The 26,413-nt window shown below is 35.4% G+C and overlaps 1 protein-coding gene across 7 annotated transcripts in view; it reads left to right on the top strand.

Annotated features, from left to right (window-relative positions):
* Nucleotides 1-26,413, top strand: part of Ralyl (RALY RNA binding protein like) — a 677,304-nt gene that overhangs the window by 605,270 nt on the left and 45,621 nt on the right. For all 7 annotated transcript variants that reach the window (XM_076911218.1, XM_076911217.1, XM_076911216.1 and 4 more), the window contains 2 exons: nucleotides 4,221-4,384; nucleotides 21,930-22,043. In XM_076911218.1, the coding sequence (XP_076767333.1) occupies nucleotides 4,221-4,384; nucleotides 21,930-22,043 (278 nt within the window). The remainder of the gene's footprint in view (nucleotides 1-4,220; nucleotides 4,385-21,929; nucleotides 22,044-26,413) is intronic.

The following is a 26,413-nucleotide window of genomic DNA, read 5'->3' as shown; positions in this document are numbered from 1 at the left end:
AGCCATGAATACTTGCAGAGGCTCACTCCAGGGTCATGGGACCCTGTCCCAGGGATAGGAACCTTGTCACTCTGTCCCCACCAAAGCCAGATCAGGCTTGGGAAATTCTGTAAGTAGATCTTTTTATTAATAAAGTGAGCATTTTAACTTGTTTAGTGCACTCAAGTCTGTCAGAAGTAAAGCATGTTGAAATTAAATTTTAAGGATAAAACATAATACATCAAAGATTGTCAACTTTTTGATTACTATCCATATATTGCCAAAATATCCTGAGGAAAAGCCAGCCTATGAGTTCCCTCTACTCCATATTAAAGATTTTGTTAGCAGTAACTACACAGCAACAGTAAGTTTGATTCATGAATAGAGAAAAGAAGTATTTTCTAGGGAAAATTTAGGACCAAGTGGGTATTTATCAAAGATTTCTTGAAATTATTACTGAAAGTTTGTTACATGGTTTTATAATATATACCCATATTAACCTTCAATCTGTAATCTTTCATTTGATTTCAGCACCTTCCTAGTTATTAGCAAAAATAAGAACCAAGGAAAAAAATAAGTAATGAAAAGACATAAAAGAAAAAGGAAAAAGAAGTCAGCAACTTGGCATTGATTTAGTGGAGCTTCTACTAAAAAAATAAATATATCATACCAATTAAACATGAAGATAGTCACTAAGGAAGGTTTAAAAATCTTAATGTACAGGCAGACATCCTTTAAGCATGTTTATGAATGTACCGTAATTTTAGTTATGTGAAAAGTTATGGCTAAAGGGAAAACTTAAAATATTGCAGTGTTTGTTTTATTGTATAAAGTTGAGAGATATAGGGCTTCATTTTTGTATTTTCCACAAACACCATTATTGCTAAAGCCTACCAATAAGCTATTCTCATAGTAATGAAAATTATATTTACTTTCTAGGCTTACATTAATGTGACACTAAATTACTTTTACCCACAGCAAACCTGCTTTGAGAATAAGAGATAAAAAATAATGTTCTTCTTCTAAGAGACAAGCTACAACCACTTCATCAAATAAATGTGTAAAAATTAGACTTACCAGCTTTTAACTTTTGCCAAGAAGTAATATCATGAATCTCCAGTTTTGTTTTGTTTTTTAAAGTCAAACATGTGATTGAAATTTTTACATGTTTCTGAAATAAAAAAAAACTTAAAAAATTCTTCTACAATCACTTACACTATCTCTATGTTTATTTCATTGACAAATAGAGGGAAGGTTTGATGAGTATTCATTTTAAAATTGACTTTGGGAAAGGGAAGATTTTATACTTGGCTTTATAATAACTATTATCTATTCAACCAGTATTAGGAAGATTTGTTTCTTCCAAAGAAACACTATTAGGGAAACTAAAGATATCTAAAGGAAAATAATAAAAATATAATTGTAAGAATGAATGAAAAAATATAGTAATGATAAAAGTCATTTAAATACTTTAACCAATCTTTGAAAGTTTGGTTGTATTTCATTGTGTATGACTGTAATTTCTGTAGACAGCCTATAATTTCAAATGAGCTGTCCAATGCTATTTATAAAAATAAACTAATTTAATTTACTCTAGAGCGAATTCTGCTGAAAAAATGCTGTATCCTTCTTTCTCACCCCCACACTTCCCTATGCCTATAAAAACTCTAGCCCAACTCCCAAGACCAGAGAAACTGACCCTTTCCTACTGGACATGTTATGTTTTCTACATGAGCTTCATGACCTGCTTCCTTCCTTAAATTTCTAATGAACTCAAAGGTGAAAACCCCACATGATTTTGTAAAACCACTTGCAATTGAGAAATTAGCCCAGAAAAAAACAACACAAAACAAAGGTTCTAAACACAGCCTGGAGAAATTGACATTGTGTATTGACAGATGTTTCAGTGACCTAGAAAGCACCGTTAAAGGTTGAAGAACGCTATAATTGCAGTAACAATGAATATGGCAGCTCATTTGCTCAGCACAGACTTCTTACATCTCTATGTATCTAATTGTGATCTGAAGATTATCTTTACCCAATTAATAGGTTTCCTTATACAATGAACCTCTTCAATGCACATGAAAAGCTACAGAAACATTTTACCTCAATTGGTAATTCTGACCTGAAGATGAGACAAATGCCACACTCTATTCCCCATCATAGTCTTCGGTATTGTATTTTAATCCACTGACTTGGGGACTTTTGTGAATTCATCTTATAAATAACTAATGTACACTTTGTTTTATGATTGAAATGAGGGGCAGATTTTCTTGACCCTTCTGATTTTCAATTCTCTGTTGGTATGGACTGTATTCATCACCCTTTCTGCCTCATCCAGATGTGGACTTTGAAGGAAACCCTAGGGTCCTGACATCCAGTGTTCTTTGCCAGCAGGTCCTTGGCTCTGTTGGACTTTGCCAGTCTATACATGAAAGGGCCCCACTTGACCTCTGCCACATTTGACTTCTTTTCTTTTGTACACAGGTAGAAGATGATCTTTGAATAAAAACCTTCCCTTTTAAACTGTATTGTCCTTTTATCTTATAACATAGTAATGGTAAATTATTTTTTTAAAAAAACTATTGAAAACAATTTTATATTTATATTATGTTTCATCTATTTTCCCAAAAGAGATTGTCACATTTTGAGAAATATATGTATATAAGATAAACTGTTATAAAATACCTTCTCATAGAAATTTTTAAATTATGTTTTTCTGTTCTAGTTTCTGTTCTCTGAATTTCATATTGTTTTATTCTTTGATTTTTGATTTATTTATTGACTGATTTGAATCAATTACAAAACTAAAATTTATATAATTGTTTCAAAATAAAATATATAACAATCATAAATGAAAATCATTAATGCCTTTTTTTGTACTAGGTGATATAATTATATATTCTATTTGTTAGCAAATAGATTAAATATAACCCAGTATTTTGTCCCTAAGCTCTTATGCTTCTTAAATATGCTATTACATAAAACATTAATGCATATGAGTATACAGAATGAATAATATGAATCATTTGAGTCTCTGGATAGCATATTTCATTATGTGAGCTAACACCCATATGCTTTTATTTCTTTTGGTATTTGATGAAAATACATTGCTGTGGTGAATATCTATTTTTCTTTTACTCAGAGTAGAAAATGTATTTTCTTTTCAGTTAGAAAATATTTTACCAGCTAACACTACAAATGACATTATTTCAATTTGTATACCTGAAAATAGTCAGAATAACAAAGTGTTCTGATTACCAGTCCCCTCTAATGCTTCAGTCAACCCATTTCTACCTTCAGGCTAGCTCAGTTTCATTTAAACCCAGCCTCAGGCAGAGAGGACCCTGATTTCCCCCAAATACCCTGAGAGGGTAGACACTAGTCATATATGGTTCCTACATGTCCTTCTTTGCTGGGAGCAGACTTTTAGCAGAAAGCGGCTAGAAAGCAGCTATTCACATGCTAGCCACGCCTCCAAGGCTTATCTTTTGTCATATCCACGGGCATGACAAAAGTGTATAAATACTCCAGATTTCCCTTCAATAAAAGAGACTTGATCAGAACCTCTGTCTTGTCTCCATTCCTTGTGTCTCTTCCCCTTATCCCCACTCTCTCTCTCTCTCTAGACCCTGACCAGAAGACCAGAGTGGCAGTTTGAAGCCAGGCAGTGGTGGTGTATGCCTTTAATCACAGCCTTTGAAAGGCCAAGCCAGGCAGAGTGGAGCAGGCCCCAACATAGTAACTATTCAGGCATTGTTAAGTCTTTTGTCTCAAGCCAGGTAGAGGGAGCCGGTTGCAACACTTCTTGATCTGGATTTATCTCTGCTTTTCCCCATAAACTGATAATTCTATTTGCTGTTTTGTTCAGAACTTTGTGTAATCGTTCTACTCTCAGACAATATGATATTTTTTTAATGTATAAGAGGAAGGTGTATATTCAATATTAAGATAAGTTGTAGGACAAAGATCAACCTGATTTTGGCAATTTTATTTTGCTATCAGAGCAAAATTCCTTTTTTTCTTACAAAAGTTCAGAGTGAGGTCAAATTCTAGCATCCTGAAAAAGCATCCTGTTGCTTTCTGAAAAATAAATTGACTGATAAGCATCTTGTCTGAACAGTAAACAAGGGCAAAATATAGCCACCATAAAATCTCGCCAGGGCAGCGTTTGAATAATCCAAATGTTTCTTAGAACATTTGGGCATCTTACCAACTGTCAACCATTTTTGTTTGTGAAGGCTGTTTGATTACCACGGTCGTGTACCTCCACCTCCTCGGGCTGTCATCCCACTGAAACGTCCCAGAGTGGCTGTCACCACCACACGCAGGGGAAAAGGCATCTTTTCCATGAAGGGAGGATCCAGATCTACTGTTGGTGGGTCATCTTCATCAGGCTCTAAGTGTAAGTAACACCCCATTTTATTTCCATGTACATAAAGTAGGAATAGCCATCATTACATAAGGACTATGGTGAATAGTTACCTAGTTACTATTAGTGGAACAACATGACTGATTATCTATTCTTGATTTCCACCACATTACATACAGTAGATAGAGAGTCAAGAAGGTAAACCAGGACTGGTTTTAATAGAATTTATCATTGTAAATTACACTGTGTCCTCAGCCTTATCAGTGTGTAATAGAATAAAGCCCAGAAATGGAATGTGTTGCTTTTAGTAAGGAAACACTGTCACTTGAAAAGAATGCATAGTCTTTCTTTTCAGAGAAACTTGGAAATAATATGTACTTTGGATGTTTCAGAATTAAGATAATCACTCATAAAAAATTGACAAATGATATAATAGATGTTTTAAAGAGTAACTTACCAATTACCTATGTCATTATGAGATATGTATCTGAATATATATTTCAAAAATAATTAAAACTCATAGATTGATGAGGTTTTCTCCTCCAGTGGAGTGTGTAACATCTTCCAGCACTATGTAAACTAGCCAGTAGCAATGATGCTTTCACAGGCGTCAGTGATATATAGAAATATCCAGCTTTCTAACTGTGTATATTTGAAAATTCATATGGATTGACTGAGAAAAATCTCTACACTTTCATTAGAATATGACCACTAAAGAAAATAGTAACACATTTTCTGTCTTCCTTGAAATTATATTTTAATAAAAAAAAGTTAGGAGTGAAGCTGTTATACTATTAGTATATGAGAAAGAATGTCTTAGAGCAAACTTGAAGAGCTGTGGTTCAAATAGTAGCCAGCAACTGCTTATTCCCAGGGATATTTTAGCAGAAACCTGAAGGAGCTGAGAGACAAAAGCATGTATTTTTATCATATCAGGCAGAGCAAGGAATGGTAGTCAAAAATGTAAACTGTCACAGTGGAACAACAAAGAAGCCATTGAAGCTGGAAGCAAGGGGGGAGAGGGATCTTGGCTGAAGACAAAAACACAAAGCAAGCTCCAGGACAGCTTCATAGAAGTTTTGCTTATTCCATATCACAAAACTTTTAAGACATGGGAAACAAATACACCAATTTTAAAGATGAACAATAGTGTGGATTTTCCTATGAAAATGTAGAAACAAACAAACAAGAGAAATTTATTGACTCCAGAAATAGTACCAATAACAGATGAAAGAAGCAATTGCCACATCGTAAAAAATATTAAAACTCACTGTCACATTACTCTACTTTTCCGTGAAAGTGGCCTATAAAACTGTTCAGGAAGAAGCAACAAATACTTTCTAGAAACTTGAGTTTGGTTTGCTGAGTTCACTGACATGTAGAGAGATGTAGAAAGCCTTAGCTAATGGAATCATAATAGCAAACATAGGTTTGCTATTCTCTGTGCATTTACTTCAAATCTATTCTGCAAATGGGTAATGTAAATTTTGTTTTGAGTCAGAATAAGAGAGAATAGATGTCTGGTAAACATCTAAGCATTCTAATATGTCATCAAATCATCATTAAGAGTTAAGAAAATTATTGAATTTGGCTCTTGTGGAAACATGAGGCTCAAATTGCATTCTGTGTTTGCATCATGTTTTATATTAATCCTTTATAAAAAGGAAGTATCCAGAGCATTGTATACATTTTTTCCAGAGCTCACTAGCAAAGTGGTATACCAGCAGAAATACCACTGGCATTAGAATATGCAGCTCAGTTCACCACTAAGTCTTACCCACAACTTTGCAGAACGTTTATCAGCCTTCATCTTATAGCCTATGGTTTTACAGTGTGTGTGTATACACATTTTATTTTCAACTATCCCCTTGGAAGATAGCACCTCCTGATTTTATAGGTACCAATTTAGGAATATGCTTGGCTTATGACTTGGCCATGTGTGACAGGCACCATCTTATAAAACTCAACTGCTGAGTTTTCCTGTCTTACTAGCAGGATCCTGAGAAAAGCAAGAGCTCTTAATAGTTATTTTATGCCAGTCTCTTGATAATAAAATCATTCAGTTAGTTCTGTTTTCCAGCTCTCCCCCTCCTTTCTCCCTCCTCCACCCTCTGTTCACTCTTTCTTTCCCTCTCCTCCTCCTCCTCCTCCTCCTCCTCCTCCTCCTCCTCCTCCTCCTCCTCCTCCTCCTCCTCCTCTTCCTCCTCCTCCTCCTTCTTCTTCCTCTCTCTCTCTCTCTCTCTCTCTCTCTCTCTCTCTCTCTCTCTCTCTCTCTCTCTCTCTCTCGCTATCAGTTGCCAATATCTTTTTGTCTAGGGGATGAGATTATAGTCACCATATCTATTCTAGGAGTGGTCTGGTTTGGATTTGCACATATCTTCTACATACATACACACATGTGAGTTTATGTGTGTAGTTGAGACACTGTTTCAATCTCCCCTGGCTCTTAAACTCTTTCTGCATGATACCTGGACCTTGGAAGGTATATATGTATCATGTAGAGCTGAGAATTTTGAAATATTTTTTGTCCCCACCTTGCCCAGTTTTATGTCTCTGGTTAATCAACAGCTCCTAAAAAAGAAGAGGATTGAGAAAGACAATAAGCTATAGTTATAATGATTAAATAATAGTTGATAAATTAATATTTTCTTCACTTACAAATTCATAGTGTTAGTTTCTCCCTTAGAGTCTGTAGCCTATCGATATGTAGGCTCTTCAACTAATAATGGTACTAGGTTTGAATTTCATCTTGTAAAATGGGATTTAAATTCAATCAGAAAATGGTACTTACTCCCACAATGTTGTATATATTGCACCAGTGAAAATGTCTTTCTGCTCATTATTATAGCTCACAAGGTTCGCAGATAGATAAACTTTTTCTCTGCAATGAGGTACACAATATCTTCCATGACTAAGAAAAGTAGCTAGTAGCAAAGAAGCCTCCAGATTAGTACCATCTTGATGTCCTATGTCCTATGTCTCAAGGGCTCTCACCATCAAGTTTTAGAGGGAAACCAATAGCATTGACAACATCCTATAAGGTTTCAGCAGCTGTGGACCCCCACTAGCCAATAATACCAAGAGAAGATGTAGCCCATTCCTGGTATTGAGCTCATTCATTCATTCATTCATTGGTCTCTGGTGTCTAATAAACTTACCTATGTGGGTATTCAAAATGAAACATAAGATCTGGTGATTCAAAACTTATATCAGCAAATGAAAGAAAACATATGATGCTTGGTTTTTTGTCTTGTTTACATTACTCAGTGTGGTTATTTCCATCTCTATCTATTTTCTTATATAATTAATCCTGTTTTCTCAGAATAATCAAGTTTTACAAACTTAAATCACTAATTAAAATTCTGAATGAAATGATTAAGTATGGTGTTTATATTGATATAATCTGAGAAATATTTCACTGAACTGTATATCTTTTATACTTTTAATAGGTATTTTGTATTATTTAATGATATGGCAAGGAGAAATTAGTACTATAACTCAGCATTATTTCTTATTTCAAAATTTTTTATATTTCTGAATTCTGCTGAAGAGAAAATCATATAAAGTAAAAATATTTTATTGTGATAATTTTGCAAAAGTGAACACTGAAGAGTGACAATCATTTTTTATGTTATTTGGCTTTAATTAATTATATCACATTTACATACATAAAACAGTGCTTTGTACTCCACAACTGTACACAATAATAATGTTTTTATTTGATGTTTTATTTACATTTCAAATGTTATCCCATTTCCCTGTTTCCCTTCCGAAAAGCCCCTATCTCATTCCTCCTCCCCCTGCTTCTATGAGGCTGCTCTCCCTCCCACTCATCCAGCCACTCCCACCTCACTGCTTTTGCATTCCTCTATACTGGGACATCAAGCCTCCCATTGATGTTAAATAAGTCTATCCTCTGCTACATATGCAGCTGGAGACATGCAAAACCCTTAAGCTCCTTCAGTTCTTTCTCTAACTCCTCCTCAGGAGTTCAATTCCCTCGGTCCAACGGTTAGCTGCCAGCATCTGCATTTGTAGTTGTCATGGTCTAACAGATCCTCTCAGGAGACAGCTATATCAGGCTTCTGTCAGCAAGCACTTCTTGGCATCAGCAATAGTGTCTGGGTTTGGTGTCTGCAAATGGGATAAAATCCCAGGTGAGGCAGTCTCTGGATACCTTTTACTTCAGTCTCTGCTCCACACTTTGTTTCTGTATTTTCCTTTAGACAGCAGCAATTCTGTGTTAAAAGTTTGGAGATGAGTGGGCGGCCCCATTCCTCAACAGGTGGTCTTCACTAACCTGTGGATATGGTCTCTACAGGTTCTCCCTCCCCTTTGTTGGGCATTTTAGCTAATCTCATTCACATTGGGTCCTGGGATCCTCTTACTTTCCTGACATCTGGGACTTTCTGGTAGCTACCCCCCCCCCCCCCAGTTCTCCATCACCCATTGCTGCACACGTCTGTTCAATTTCCTGACCCTCTGTATATTATCCCTGTCTCTTCCCATCCCTTATCCTGCTGCCCTTTCAATTTCCTTATCCTCTGTATATCATCCCCATAGAGTGACAACCATTTTAAACAATTTTCTTTTTAAAAATTTAAAGTTATTTTACTGTGATTATTATTTATTTATTTTTGTGATGTGAGAAGTCCTCTTTTGAACTGTTGGTCAGGGTTGTCCAAGAGATACAAAAAAACATTACAAGCTATTGTTATTGCTCTTGGGTGCCCTCCAGATGTGCAGAAGATAAGTACCTATTGCTAAAGACACCATGTATTCCATTCAGTGAGCCTACAGTCTTCTGCCCTGAGGACTAGGTTTCATGATACCAGATGGCATCATGTAAGCTTCCAAAAGAAGGAAGTAAACAACAATCCTACCAAGTTCTGACATCTATGAACCACAGAGATATCCCTATGGGAGTAGCAGCATGCATACCTTTGTGCTTTCTAATTTCACTTAAGACCTTCTCAGAACGAGGGAAATCATGACTAACAGGTACTAGCTTACTCCCTGGGGCTAGTAAAATCATCAGTCAGTCTTGGAAGAGAAACTACAAAGACTACTTTACTAAACCATCAGAACCCTGAAATGTAATGTAGTCCTCAGCTTTCATCAAGAAAACTTCTCTTTGCCAGAACCAAGATCATTATACAGAGTTGTGAATCTTAGTAACAAATCATAGTGCATCTACAGAATAGTTACAGGGATCACCATGGAAGAGTGGAGTGAAAGAATATAGGATCTGCAGTATCAGGCAGTTTGCTGTGAGAGAGTGGGACCCACAAAGTCTCACCAAACATGACTGTGCAATCCTGAGCTGAATATGGACACCAATAGACATGCTAATGTGAGTGTGTGAAAGCACACAGGCCCCAGCCCCATACAGAGAAGGACAAGAAGCTAAGGAATCCTGAGAAGGGAAAAATAGTCTTCCTCAGGGAAGAGTACATCAGTTGGTGACCCACTACTATATATTCAGCCTTGGAGACATATATGCAAATGATAGTATACAGATCTAAGATCTATCAGGTTGTATTTATGAATTTAGAAATAGTTATGTATATAACAACTAATAGACCATGAATTATATGTATATCAATACACATATAAATACAACCTGCTGATCCTATTCACGGTTGCTTCTATGAATATGTATTTAGGACTGACCATTAATATTGGACAACCAATTAGAGGGCTCATTCTTGGTGAAGTCTGGTTATCTTGCTGTTTGTAATTATTAATTACTAGTAGCTATTCATCTATGGGTAATGCTTTGTGAGAGATTTATCCATCCATATTGGCATATCCATTGACATTCTTATTGTTTACAGTTTATTTAGACAACCATTTTATTGATAATTTGTGGGAGTAACTTTCCTGACATGACATACATGAGACACAGTATTACAGCAGATGCCCCAATCCAATGGCTCTTACAATCTTTGGGCTTTCTTTTTCTCAATGTTTTTTTAGCTTTATCTGTAGGGGTTATATATTAATTGGGAGATGTAAACCCCATAGCCAGTTGCTTTCTGCATTTTGAACAATTACAGATTTCTGTAACTACCTCTGTCTTCTGAAAAAAGAAGGTTCTTTGATGATGGGTGAGAACTACACTTGCATGTTAGTATCAGGATAAGTATTTAGAATAAGTTTAAAGATAATAATAGATTTGGAAAGTGGCAGAAGGTTGGTTCTCTCCTAGGTTCCATATATTCATCAGCAATTAGGTAGTTACCTGGGTTTTCAGTACTAGGTTTTAATTGCTTCCCACTGAATGGGGCTTATATCCAATTAGATGGCTAACCCAAGATATGAGTGCCATTATCGTACCTTTCCAGATTCAAATATCATTTAAGCTCAATAGTAAATATGTCTTGATAATGTACTCTTGCATAATAGAGTAAATACAAATAGTCATTATGTACACACACAATGTATAGTGCAGTATATGAAATGTGTATTTTACCTCTGCAATATATGTAATGCTATATGCAAAGTATATACATATACGTATATATGTGTGTGTTTATCTTCAATCAATTTAAAAATGGAATACATGTGTTAAATCATCTCATTCTATATTGTCATTGTATATAATTTTTCTATGTATTAGCTAAAAAAATAAAGGGCTTAATGAAATTAGATGCTTATGTACATTTTAGTTTCTTTTTAAATTACTAAAATTTAAACTGTGACAAACCTGCCTAGCCATCTATCAAAGACATAGCATAAAGATTTATGATTAAAGATAATCACCTTATAAATTTGATGGCATGAGATATTTCTTGAGAAAAAGAAGCAACTAGTCAATATATTCAATTAATTTAAATTATAATGTCTACCAGGATAAAAAATAAGTAAATTTGATAGCCTTCAGGGTACATTAAATGGTAAAAATTAGTGACAGATAATTATAAAAGCCACAAAGCATAGACAGGAAGTTAGAGGTAGCTCAGTTACATGAAAAAAATTGTTTTTGACTGCTTTTCTTAATAGTATGACTTTCTGTATTTGCGTCTTCTTGAAAAAAGCATGTGATTATGATGAAAATAAACATCACCCAAAGATATCATTGAACATTAAACACTCTCATCTTTTCACTATTGAGGGTCAAATATCAAAACAGTGGGGACAGTTCACCAAAGTATTTATTGATGCTGATTAGAATAATGTTAAATTAAGTTTATAAAGGTTACTGACTTTGAAAAAATAAATTAAGACACCATTCCTACGTAGAGAGAATATCGAAGGAAATAAGAGGCTTGACTGACTGTCTAGTGTCCAGTCCCAGAGAAAACTGTGAGCAGAATGTGTGTCCCAGAGTGTATTGAATCTGTAACCTTTGATAATTCCTTCAATCCCTGCATGAATTTTCATAGTTTCTACCTCTAAAATGCAAATAATACTTATGTATTTAGTAGTTCTCAAAAGGAAAAATTTACTTGTGTATGCAAAATATTTGGGGACATTATATTCCATAATGTTATTTGTTAATTCTATTATTATTATTACTGCATATTATATCATGAAAAGCGTGGGATATGAAATTGCTCTGTGTGGAATCCAATAGTAACTTTGACATATTTAGTTGTGTTTTGTATCCAGAACACTTTCTTTTCATGTCTCATATTCAAAATAAAACCTTCACTGTAGAGCTATCTTCATACCTTAATATGAAACAAATATTTCCTGCTAGTAAAACTGAGTAAATGGATAGGTAAATAAAATTGTTATTTTAAAAACAGACTATAAGATATCTCTGTACTTCATTAACATATAAGATGGGTCTAGTCTTTCCATGGTAGAATTATAAAACCATATGAGTATAGGTCCTGCCACTAACTCCAGAGCACGTCTGCCTCTCCTCCATGGGCTTTATAACCAGGCCAACTCTTAAGCAGAATATTATCTACTCTGATAGACATCTGAATGATTTTCATGAATTCTTGTTCTTCATCACTCCTATTGCCACATCAGCAGAACCCTAAAATGTTGCCAATTCAGGCTAAAATCAAAATTAATATCAATGGCCAATAAAAAAATCAAAATCTCTGTTTCTCCCAGAGAATTTGGCCTGTCCTTCAACTTCTCATCTTCTCCACACTTTCTGAACTGAACTGCAGTCTTTTCTCAGAGTTTCTAAACTCATGTTCATATAGCTCTAATTGAAAGTGTTTCCTCATCTTAAGGAATGTTTTACTGGCACATTGTGTTATATTATAAATCTACTAATAATTATTTGTGACAGTTTCCCAGGATCTAAGCCTGAGTAACACTACTCTAGGGCCAAATTTAGACTTTTTAGAGCTTGAGGTCATCACTGTCCTCTTAAACCCATATCAGTTGTTCATCTTTAATTTATGGAACTTAAGCCTCATTCTTCATCTTCATTATTCATGTATACATATAATCCCTCTATTTTATAGAAATGTAGTTAATTAATGATAAAAGAGCCCATGGAATTGAAACAGAGCAAGAAGGGGTATATGAGAAGATTTGGAATGAAGAAAGGGAAAAAAAGAAATGATACAATTTTTGATACAATCAAAAAGATCAGAAAATACATTTGTAGTATTAGGAATATTAAATGTGGAATATCAAATACACATTTCAAATAATCATAAAATCCAGAGTTTTAAATCCTAGAATTTTTACTACTTATTTTGTCAAATAATTTTTTGCATGATGATGAAATAGATTTTGGATTATAGAATAGTCAACAGATAAAATGTTCATTATATACCATCCTTTAATTTTAATGTACAAACTGTCTTTAATTAGTGTAGCATGTCCACTACAGGGCAAAGTTGCTTTCCATTATGAATCATTGATCTAGAAACTTATCTCCAGATTCTTTATTTGTCTCTGAATAGACTGGATACAGAGGTGATTAAAATAAATTGAACTATTTTTCACCACATAAATCAAAATTATACACATAACAAGATAGTATCAGCTTGCATGCTTAATTTCCTATATAAATCATATCTCATGATACAAAAAAGAACCAATCATTACTTTTTGACTATGTCAAAATGCAATGATATTTACCACAAAATAAATGTACTCTAGAGAAAACATATTTGCAATAATTTGGTATAGTTTTACTCTTTAACAAAATTCTACAGTGATACTTTAGGAAAACTACTTGAGTTTATCTGTATGATAGAAACTGACTCCTACTTTCTCAAACATCATTCTTCCTTCTACAAAAGCTAATGTGTCTTATGAGCTAATACTGTTTTCACTTATCAGGCTTTTGATTCAGGACCTACAATTATACATAGAAAAAGAAGCTATACTCAATAGTACAGATGTGTTTTATAACAAAATACTTGTCTTATAATTTTATTGGATAATTTATGCAGAGTTTTTCTTTGAAGAAACAACTACTGATTCTCCCAAAACACCTTGTAACACAAAAAAATTAGGAAAGACTCGTTGTGTGTATTAACTGAGAATGCCACCTCTCATTGTCAGCTGCCTAGTTTGTTTTCCACCTCTGACCTCTTTGTTCAATTTCATAGCCACATACACAACTGCTCAATTTTGACCTGTATTTGCATACCCCACCCACACAATGTATTGGTCGAATCCAATCAACCATCAACTCTCCCTTGGACTATTATTCTCAGTGCCTCAGTGATTTACTGACTCTGCCCATCATCCCACAGACTCTTCAGTATGGTGCTCTGAGATGTCTAACAGTTCCTCTATGGCGCCCAAAACCCATGTTCATCTCTGCATTCTGCTTCAGTCACTGACTCCCTATACTATCCTTCTACCCATCCATTTTCCTCCAGCCACATTCATTTCCTTTCCAAAGTATCTGCCTATAGACTTCATCCTGTGTGTGTACTATTCTTCTCTATATCAGTCTCAACCTTTATCTCCCTTTGACTGCTTCCTCCTTTCACTGAGATTTCTGTTGAAATATCCTGTTAGCACTAAAATTTTCCCCACAACTTCATATAAAATGAAAAATCTAATGGAAAAGTCAGGCTCTCTCTAACTTCTGTTTTGTCTCTGTATATTGCTGTCTTCCATGTAGGATTAGAGTTACATAATTATAGGGAATTTCTCATTACTGTCCAGTGCTGGACACAGCTTCTGGGCAAGAAACTTACAATAATCTATTTTCCTTAATATTTTTTCTGTTATATATCAAACACTTAAGCAAAACAATTGTGACCTTGACAAATAGACATTTAAAGCATCAAGAAGTGGAAGTAACAACATCTGAGAGAAGTTAGGTTGGGAGGAGGATGACTTGCTGAAGAATGGGATTGGAGATGGGGATTCATGTACTGTTGTCAACTTGGAACTGACGATTTCAGAAGTGAATGGTGAGTCTAAGACTTCACGACACATTTAAGGAATGTCCAGGAGTTGTGAATACAGCTTCAAATTATTAAAAAGAACAACAAAGGTTGGAGCAGGGCAGATGCACTGGAAATAAGCAAAACAGAAATAATTTTCACAAATTTGTAAATTTTTGATGAAAATTCAATCTTCAGTAGTTACATCTAATTGGCAATATGTTAATGAAATAATTTTACCACAATTTTCTAACAGTAAGTTGACTGAAAATATTAAGTGTTTTCAGAAAAACATTCCCTACTGTCACTGTTTCATACTTTATTAAAAAGGATGCTGTATTTTATCCAATATATCTTCACATATAAGGATTATTAGTTAAAGGAATTATTAAAAAGTCAAAAGGGTAGTTGGGTTAGTTGCCAAAACCATGCTTTTCTGTCCTTTTCTTTCATCATAACATTTAGAAAAGACATGGCTATAGTTATATGATACTTACATTTTTGACAGCTTGGCTGCTTACGCTCCCTCTTTGTCAGTTCCTAAGATTTTTGTTTTATAATTATTTTTGCCTGTCATATACATAAAGGTTAAGAAATAACATGTGTTAACCTCGTTGAAACTAGCATGAAATCATGATATCTACATATATGTATACTAAAAATTTTCTAGTATTTATTGTTTACTGTGTCCAGACACAGTTCTATTGTTAATCTGATATCAGAAAAGAAAGAATTGAAGGCACTCTTTTCACACAAGAAGTTTAGTTCTAGAGGCTAAGCAAGTGTACAATTGTCAATTGACCCTGTGACCCACAGCTGCCCCAAATTCTACCTATATATTTTCAAAATCCCACTTATTATAACAAAACACAATTTTTTCTTTGGAACTTTACTTGATTTAACATCTCCTTTTAAGTCATTACAATCATTTTAAAATAAAAAATGGCTGATTCAATCCCTAAGCCTCAGAGCAGGAGCTGGCTAATCAATAAAGGCTGAGGGGAGACTATCAAAACACACAGAATGGGGTGTTGAATATCCCAAGTGCTTAATCAAGACATATTCACTCAAGAAACTTATCATTTACTGTAGAATACAGAGATGCAAAAAAAAAAGTCAATAATCAGTGAATGTGTAGCAGTAAATGTGCGGCACCATTAAAGAGATTACAGGTGAGAAACTCACTCTGCAGTGAATTTGTAAAAGAGGTATTCATATGCAAACAAGTCTAAACCCATAAAATGTTGAGTAGATTTTCAGAGACACATTTGGGTGACAGAAAAACCTTTGATTAGAGAAACATGTTTGTACAATAGTACAATATAATAATAGCATGAATCATAATAAGTTCTTTTACCACTTACAGGTACTATTGATGCTCTGAACATGGTACTAAGAAGTTTGTGCCTATTTCCTCTAGAAAAGAGGATAAAAATTACAAAGGTAGAGAAAACTTCCTAGCAGTTCCAGATCACTTCACCAAGTCAGACAGATAACAAACTTTCTCTTTTAACAGGAAGCTGTTCTGTAAATGACTGGTGGGCTTAGAGAAGACATGGAATATAGAGTTGAACATACACTCATAGAATATTCTAGATATTAATACCATTTTTAAAAGTTGAGTTTGTACATTAATCACTTTCTGTACTGTGACCATATTCTAGAAACAACTTAAATCAGGGGAGTTTGATTTTTCACTCAGGGTTTCAGAGGGGGATTCTCCATATTTGGTCCACTGTATTGAACAAAACATTATGGTAGGTAAGCATATAACTTTTAATATGATCAAGAACCAAGAAACAAGAAAGCAAGACAAGAAGTAGACTAGACAAACATACTAATTAAGGCTGACTTCTTCTAGCCATATCTCATCCCCTAAAGGTTATAAAGCCTGCCAAAATAGTGTGACCAGTTATGTCACGAGCATTCAAAACTCAAATCACATGGAAGACATTTGGAATAATATGATAACACTTTTCATAAATGTGTTTCTTATCTCTCTTGTTATAGAAAAGGAAGAGATTCTGGAATTTTTCACTTATGTATAAGGCTGATGCTTTATAAATACCCCATCAGGAACTGTCTGAAAGTGGCTTGGTGAGGGGAAAGCACAGGCCGAATGAGAATGAATGAAACTGTCTGCAGCTATATTGGACCCACAGCTGTGTTTAATTCTAGTTTAATATGTAGGTTTTGGAAAAACACCTTCTTAGATTTCTAAAATTCTAAGTCTAGAAACACAGATTCTTAGTAAAGGAGCACCTGTCTGAATGAGTTAATTAGCATTCCACAGGGTTACATATGTTACAATATGTTACAAAGAAAATGTTAGCAGAGAGAAAGTGGGTGAAAAGTAAAGAGGGAGACAGAAGTTAAAGCAAAAGAGGCACAGAGTTGCCCCTCTGAGAACTTCTCATTAGGAATGGGTCATGAGAGCACAAGACCAGAAAGACATTGACTCTGATGGAGAAAAGTACACGATGGACTGCAGCCCACTGCCTAGGCATGGATAGACCTTCTTCCACATACAGCATTAAGATGAGACATTGACTTCCATAACTGTGGGAAAGGAAGAAAGCACTGTTAATCCAGCCTGCTCTTGGGACTCATGTTACTACTTCATGCTTTCAGGCCAGGAGGAGCCAGTCAGTCTGTCTACACACGGCTAGAGACTCAGTCCATTATTACATGGTTGGACCCTGAAGAACTGACAGAAGGAAATGTGCACCCTTATAAATATCAATTAGACTGAAATATTAATACAATCATTCGTTGGTCTTACAAAACACTGGTGTTAAGTCTAAACCTCAAAGCTTGGTTCCCTGGACACTTACACAGGTTTGTATCATGTAAACCCAATATCTAGGTGCATTCTAATGTAGGTTTAATAATGTTAGATATTGGTGACTCATCAATTTATGTTTTCTAGTATGATAAACTGAAATTAATCAGAGCTAAGGATTAAATTATTTTCTCAGATATATTCTATTAGTTTCTAGCAGTTCTATTTTTATCATTGCAACCTTTTATCAGATTAAATATTTTCTATTACATTTGATAGATTTTAGTAAAACTACATGATAAGACTCCACCAAAGGAAGCGAGTATCATTCTTCAAAGTAAAATCAATTTTTCATAGTGACAGATGGTGTTTTTCAAATTTATCTGCAATTTAACAGTGGTATTTTGATATCAAAAATAATTGACATCCAGAGGGAGTCACTGTTAAAAGTGCATTTTCCTCATAGTTGATTAGTTCTACCATGGAATTACAGGAGACTCTTGTTTCTTGCAGTTTTTAATCTTACAAAGTACTTTGCACTAGAGAAAACAAAAGACTTCACTTTAAAATTCTGATTTAATAAGGAGGAAGTATTCCATTTTTATGTTTTAGGAAAAATCTTTTTCTATCATTTGAGACCTACTGTATTATGTATAGTATAATACTTCATATATTAGAATTGACAAATATATCAAATTAAGAGTTAGCACTAATGTATTCAGAATTTCTTCAGAAGATCTAAGCTATCGTGAATATAAAATTGAAGTAAAAATGACAAAAAAAAAAAAAATGTGTATAGCCGAGGTAGGCAGCACAGGTCTGTACTGAAGCCGTAGTAGTACCCAAAGCTTTCCTAATGAATCTCAGGGACTATTAAGTCTATTGCACTTTAAAATCTCTGTTGTGGACCCCTAACAAAACCATATGTGGTTTCAGATAATTAAAATATGAGCAATGCATGGAATTTGTCAAAATAAGTTATCATATTATATATCCTTAACTTTTATGTAACTTCATTATTAAATTTGTTCTTTAACCATTCTGTGCATCCTCGTCATTCTCTATCCCGTCTTCTCTTCCTCTCATCTCCATTAAGCTCTGCCCCTTCATTTGACTCATTTCACAATCATGCCCTTTGGCTTTATTCTACAAGCCATTATATATAACCAGGGAGATCTGTGTAACATGAGCTTATTGTTGGAAAATCACCAATGGATACAAAACTGAGGATAATGACTGCCACTTCCGGCAGCCCATAATCCAACAAGCAGGAGTATGGCCCAGTGAGTCCTTCCCGATCTCTGATTGGTTGTTGACAGGCCCAGTCTTATGTAGGCTTAATGCAGGCAGTACACAGCCTCTGTGATATCTTCATTATTCAAGCTGTGTCATACCCAGTAGATGACATTTCCTGGCCCTTTTCTTCATATATAGATAATTGTTATTTAAGTATGATATTGTCCTTTTGTTTTTTCTTTGTTTTTTATTTATCTTCTTTCATATATTACATTTCTACTACATTTTCCCCTCCATCTTCTCATCCTACCCCTTTCCTCTCCCCCAGATCTCCTTCTTTCCCTTCAGAAAAGAGCAGCTCTCCAGAGACAGCAACCAAACATGGCATATCAAGTTATAATAAGACTAGGCACCTAGTATTCAGACTAGACAAGGTAACCTAGTGGAAGTAAAAGGGTCCTAAAAATAGTCAAAACTTCAGAGACCCCCTGCTCCTGTTGGCAGGAGCCTCACAAGAACACTAAGCTACATAACCATAAAACATATGCAGAGCCACACAGGCTCACTGTCACTTTCTGTGAGCCCCTATAGCCCTGATTAGTTGATTCTGTGAACCATGTTTGTGTGGTGTCCTTGGTCTCCATGGCTCCTACATCTTTCTTCTCCTTTTCCACAGGAGTTCCAGATTTCAGCCTAGTGTTTGTTTGTGGGTTTCTGCATCTGGTCCTATCAGGTGCTTTATGAAACCTCTCTAGTAATGACAATGCTGTGAGTATATGAGTCTATGAGTATAGCTGAATATCAGTAGGAATCATTTTCATGGCTTTATTTATTTATTTATTTATTTATTTATGTATTTATTAATTTTGCCAGTTGTGTTTGGTTCTATCCTAGCACACTGGGCTATCCAGCCTCTGTTTCCTGACCCAGCCTCTATTTCCTTACCCACCAGTGTCAGGGGTGGGCTCCCTTTTGTGGCATGGATCTCAACCTAGATTAGTCATTGGTTGAGTACTCCCACAATTTCTGTGTCACCATTACTCAGCACACCTCACAGGGAAAACAAATTGTAGGTCAAAGGTTTCATGGTTGGGTTGATATCTCAATCTCTCCACTGCACACCTTGCCTGGTTACAGAAGCTTCCCAGTTCAGGCTCCATCTCCCCTACCACGAGTTTCTAGTAGGGTCACTTTAGTGGATTCCTGGGAGTTTCCATTGCAGGGGGTTTCTACCTTGCCCCAGAAATACTCTGTCTTAGAATTTTATTACTGTGAACAGACACCATGACCAAGGCAACTCTTATAAATGCAACATTTAATTGGGGCTGGCTTACAGGTTCAGAGGTTCAGTCCATTATCATCAAGGCAGGAGCATGGCAGTATCTAGGCAGGCATGGTGCAGGAGGACCTGAGAGTTCTAGATCTTCATTTGAAGGCCACTAGAGAAAGACTTGCTTATAGGAAACTAGGGCAAAGGTATTGAAGCCCACACTCACAGTAACACTTCTACTTCAACAAGGCCAAGCCATCTAATAGTTCTACTCCCTGGTTCAAGCACATACAAACCATCACATACTCCTAGTTCTCATTGTCTCTCCCAGTACTCTTTCCTTCCACCCCCAATCTGAACCCTCTTTTTCCAGCCCCAGCTGCCCTCAGTCCACCCACAAAATCTGGTCTATTTTCCCTTTCCAAGGATATCCATGTACAAAAACATGAGAATGCGTGTACACACACACACACACACACACACACATACACACACAGACTGCTCTTGCAACCTTGAGCCCTCCTTCCCTCCGAGTTACTTAGCCTCCCTGGGTCTATGGATTTTAACATGATTATCCATTACTTTACAACTAATGTTCATTTATAAGTGAGCACATACGGTGTTTGTCTTTCCAGGTCTGAATTTCCTCAGTCACGATGATTATTTTTTTTCTACTTACATCCCTTTCCTTGCAAATTTCATGTGTTTATTTTTTTAATATCTTAGTAACACCCCCTTGTGTAAATGTATTACATTTTTAAGCCATTGTTTGGCTTAGGAACATCTAACTTGTTTTCAGTCTCTGGCTATGATGAACAAAGCTTATATGAACATTGTTGAATATGTGCCCTTGTGGTAGAATGGAGCATCTTTTCAACATATGCCCAGAAGTTTCCTTAAGCCCCTTAAAATAAATAGTTAATTTAATTGGCAACTAGCTATTAAGATAGATTGTCTCTCTTATCTGATTTTTAATCTTTTTTTTTTTTTTAATTGCTGGGGACCCAACATGGAGCTATTTGCTGCAAGTCAAGCACTCAACTACTGGGTTAAATTCCAACTTATGTTTGTTGTCCTTTGAAATGCTTCTTTAAAAATGAAAAATTGCCATTCATAACAAGCCCTATCTACTCTTTAGAAACCAAATCAAATACCAAAAAGCTAGAATTGGAACAAATTGCCATGCGTATATCAGTAAGGTTGTATAGGATGTCATATGTCTGTAATTCCTGCACTCAGGAGACTGAAGCAGAAGGATGGTGCATTCAAGGACAGCTTGAGAACACATGTGATATCTTATCTCAAAACATACATGTAAATAAGTTAAATTCAGGTAAATATTTTCCGGAGGATGGCCTGTGTGTTTGCCTTCCACCAACCCCATGGCTTAAGAATAAGTATGTACAATCTGTCACTTTATTTTTGGAAAGGGCTCAGGAAGTCTCTTAATGACAAATGTGATACTTTTATTTTGATCATCACTCAAAGCACTGACTTAAAAATATAACTCATGTGTAGCCATTAGTAGTGGATGATGGAGAAGTGCACTGTCTCAATATCAAAGCATACAAAGTATGTATTTCACAACATAGTTATTCAAAGCAGTGCACAGATATCACTAAGCCTTAAGCCAAGTCAGTGTTACGTTGAAGTTTTATGAAGGCATATTCTCTTACTTGCCTGAGGAAGTCAAGACCCAGCACTATTCTGTTGGAGATGTTCTCAAATTCTTTATCCTTTCATGTGACCTTCAGTTAGAACATTAAGTATCAGATTCTCATGTCACTGAGAATCATTATTTCTAATTAGAAAGCCATGCACTATTTCAGGATGACTAGCTGTGACAGGAAGCTGATGATTCATTGGAAATTCTATAAGACAATCTTGAGAAGCACTGTGTCTTGAATTGTGTTCTAAGTGGTCCATATGATGTCTTGTTTTCTTTCCACTTTTCCTTTCCAGTGAAATCAGATGAGTTACAGACAATCAAGAAAGAATTAACCCAGATCAAAACTAAAATTGACTCCTTGCTAGGGCGCCTGGAAAAGATTGAGAAGCAGCAAAAGGCTGAAGCAGGTAAGTGGGAAGAAATTAACCCAAAACTATCAATCATAGAATGCAGGCTAAAGAGACACTGGCTGAGTCACCAAGTTAACACAAAGCCACAAACAACATTTGTAAGCCAAGAATTGCATTGATGGAATCCACTCACTTTGGAACACATGAACCAATATTTCTAAGATAGACTTCTTGAAAGAATGTATTTTAATGGAACAAACAATAATATTTTAATTACAATTGAAATTTTTGATCTCAGCATTAAGTAATTTGTAAAGAAAATAAAGATGAGTAGTGGACAGTGTTGTCAGGAGAAGATATTATTCACATTTCATTAAATTTAACCACAGTATAATACAAAAAAATGCAAAGGCCATTATTATAAACCCAATTTCATCCTGTGAAACATCCTTACCTGATTTCTGAAACCTGGAAGCCTGCAGTATGTCCCTGACCAAATTATTGATTATTCTTTTACCAGTCAGCAGGCTTCTTTTAGATTCTGAGCATAGCTCCAAGCAACAGTCTAACACAGTTTTTACACATTTTTTTGTCCATCGTTTTAAGATCATAAAAATGAGGTTTCGGATAAACTAAGAGCTGTTCCACATTTTGATACTTGTGATTTTTCAAGTCTTTTATGTGTTTCTGTCGAGCCTTGCAATTGCTCCAAGGATTGTGTTAATAACCCTACGTGTGTGTGTGTGTGTGTGTGTGTGTGTGTGTGTGTGTGTGTGTGTTACTAAGATTCATATGGGACATAACTTCCTAGGAATTTCACTTCTTAAAACTCAAGTAAATGAACAATACAATTTTGAAAGGATTTTTTTTTTTTTTTTAAATCTAAGTTCCTTTCACTGAATGCAAAGTTTCACCAGCATAAATCAATTTGTGATTTCCCTGGGTCTTAGGACCAAGTGTCAGGTTTCCCTCACAACTGCATTCTGGCTTCCCTGAAACAGGGCTACTAGGTTACTTTTAGATAATAAGAGCACTTGGGGACTAGAGGTGTGGCTGAGGCCCCTGACTGGAACTGGTCCTTAACCTAAAGTTCAGGAGCCTGCCTGCCTGTTGACCGGAACTGGAGCCCACTTCCTGGCTGAGCTATGGAACATTTCTAGTCTAAGCATATCAGTTGGTAATTCAACCAATATTTTAAAATATTTCATTAAAATTAACAGAAGTCAGTAACTCTCCCCAGCATGTTAAATATGAGAGTGATGACAGATTAAACTGACCAACTTTCACTGAAATTTTCTTTTTATTATTAGTTTTTAATTGGATATTTTATTTATGTCATCCTCTTTCCCCATTTCTCCTCCCTACAATCCCCTATGCTATCCCCCGTCTTCCTTTATGCTTTTATACCATTTTGATTACATGCATGTATTAAGGTCAGTTCTAAGTTGAGGGTCTAGCAATACAATAGATGCAAATAGTCAAGGAACAAGCAATACATAAACACAGATAGCCAAAGAAAAAGCAGGGCATTAAACCCAGTTACGTGAACACACCCATGATCACTGTTTCTAAAGGCTTGTCAGGATGAGCAAAGTATCTGAGCCTACTTCCCTATCCTAGCTCAAGGTCATTTTCATGTCTGAAGCCTACTTTCTTGTTCTAGCCTAAAATTTAGATTCCTGTCTGAAATTACTTCTTTGTTCTAGCCTATTATTTAGATTCCTGCCTGAGATTACTTTTTGTAGCCTACGATTTAGATTTCTACCTGAAATTACTTCTCTGACCTAGTCTAATGTCACATTCCTGCTTGAAGCCTACTTCCTTGTCCTTAGAACATAATTTATACTGAGAAAAAGTTAAAGTTGCCTACACTTTTCAGTAAAGATGTTTAAAGTTGTAAAAAGTTTTGATGCATTGTCTACCATAATCTAAAGTGTTGCTGTAACTGAAGTATCCTGTGATGTTGCCTAAGTCAATATTTCCCTTTGAGGAACTTCTGTAGAATTCATTATTATGTAAAACAACCCTTACAGCAGAAGACTTTGATAACCAATTTGCACTTCAGTTTAAAGGATTATAGAGAACTCATTTAAATATAAATCACCTCAAAGAGAAAAAATGTGATCCTTATTCCAGCATATTATACCTTCCAATTTCCTGCAGTGAATCAGACCTGCCACAGATCATACTGGAAGATCATCTATAAACGTTAACACTCTAATTCAAGCCCTGATTTTCCTTTTATAAAGGCTGTCATCTTGCCTTTGCTCATCTTTAAACTTTTTTCCAGTCATGAGACTGTTTCTTTCAAACTGAAAAGTCTTGTCCTTACTGTTGGCGTTTCTCTTCCTTTTACATGCTATGAGGAAAATGAAGGTATTTAATTTGTATCTTCATTGTCCTTGTAATTATCTTCTGAATAGCACCTATATTTATAGAGATAATACAATCATCTTTTTCATTTCCTGTATTTTCTCAGTGGAAAGAAATCAGAGTTATATGGAAAGAGTTAAAATTGTGCTATGGAGAGAAGAATGAAATGCATTAAAATTCATTAAAAGGTACCCAAAGCCTCCTTATTAAATCCAGGGGCACTAATTTTAATGCTTAATTAGTTGAAAACTAATTACTGTGTGGCTAGCATTTATTTTTCATGGCTCTTTATACATCTCATCTCCTACTTGGTATTAGCTATATAATAAGGAATGTTTCCAGCATGAATAGAGTGAAAGCAAGGAAACAAATGACAAGGAAGAAAATGCCACAGACTGTGGAGTCTGCCCTGGGGCCCACATGGGATAGGTTCTGAATGAACTTCATGGGGTTCGTTTCCCCACTGACTTCAAAGAAAATTCTCAAACTTGCAGACAAAATCGGTACAAAATACAGTCATCTTATAATGAACTATCTACACCCTAAGTTGCTTATAAGAGATATCTGTGTCTCTTCATTTTGACATTATAATCTTTCTTCGTATAAGGTCATATTTTCTTTATCCACTTTACACATTGTAGTGTCATTTACTATTACCAGGTATGTAGCAAGGCTTGAGACTTTTTAAACTATAGAAATCAACAGTGTCCTGCAGTGCATGTCCAAACACTTAAAATTGTGGTTACTATAATTCCACCATGCATATATTGTTTTTCTCCTGAATAAAACAACTTTTAAAGAATTCCATGAACATAGGTTATGAAAAACAACAATCAGCACTTTATATCAGTTTAACCTATAACTAGATCTCATTCCTAGATGATTCTTTATAAGGAACCAAATGTAAATTATTCTACACACACACACACACACAGAGAGAGAGAGAGAGACAGAGACAGAGACAGAGACAGAGAGACAGAGAGAGACAGAGAGAGACAGAGAGAGAGAGAGAGAGAGAGACAGAGACAGAGACAGAGACAGAGACAGAGACAGAGAGAGAGACAGGCAGAGACAGAAACAGAGATAGGAGGCATGCCCTGTATGTCCTAGTGAAAGATCTTACAACCTAATACTTATTTCTAATGCCCAAACTACAAAGAATAAGGATGAATAAATGGTATTAAAAATATGCAAGGTACCATAATACTTAGATCCAAATTACATGTTAAAATACACATTGAAATGAGAGATATGAATGTTTAATGAAGTATTTGAACATTCAGCAATTTACAAATGCCCAACACAAAAGAAGTCATTAAGATTCCACCTGAGGCAAGAGGAGCTAAGTGTCTTCAGGAGCAAATAAAATTAAATATAGGAAGGCTAAAGTAAAAATATCCTTTAGAGATAGTTGGAAGTTTCTGATTGGCTAGGTGGTTTAGGTTTTAGCTTCTTTCTTTCTTTCTTTCTTTCTTTCTTTCTTTCTTTCTTTCTTTCTTTCTTTCTTTTTCTTTTTCTTTTTCTTTTGTCATGCCTATCTACTCTGAGTTTGGTTTCAGTATCTTGCAGAGAAAAGCAAGGTAGGTACCTCTGTCAGCTTATATCTTCGTACTTGCTTTGCTACAGCATTTCCTCATATAGTACTGGGAAAATGTTCTTCAGTACAAAGACAGAGGAGAGAAATGACGAAAACACAGCTTTCCCAAAGCAAGAACCTGGTGATGAATTGGGCAAAAGAGATCCTTGAGATGGCCATAAAAAGATCCTAAGAGCAAAGCTGATCATGAGCTCTGCAGAAACACAAGCCAGATCAAAGACATGAGCCAGACAAGGGACACAAGACACAGGAATCAGCCAGACTAATCATATCGAATCTCAGGAGAGGAGACACTTAAAGAAGTTGAGAAAATAACATATGATGGAGATAAATATGCATATCTGTGTGGAGAAAGGATAAGTTTATATAAGTCCTTAGAGTGGTCCCTTGAAACTAACTTTCTGAAAAGCTAAGACATTTTTAATTATAAGTAAATTATAAGTAAAAAAAGAAATAG

This window comes from Arvicanthis niloticus, chromosome 13, assembly GCF_011762505.2.
Source record: "Arvicanthis niloticus isolate mArvNil1 chromosome 13, mArvNil1.pat.X, whole genome shotgun sequence".
Classification (NCBI taxonomy): domain Eukaryota; kingdom Metazoa; phylum Chordata; class Mammalia; order Rodentia; family Muridae; genus Arvicanthis; species Arvicanthis niloticus.
Note: the sequence above shows the minus strand (reverse complement) of the source record. Positions and strands in the feature narration are given on the sequence as shown.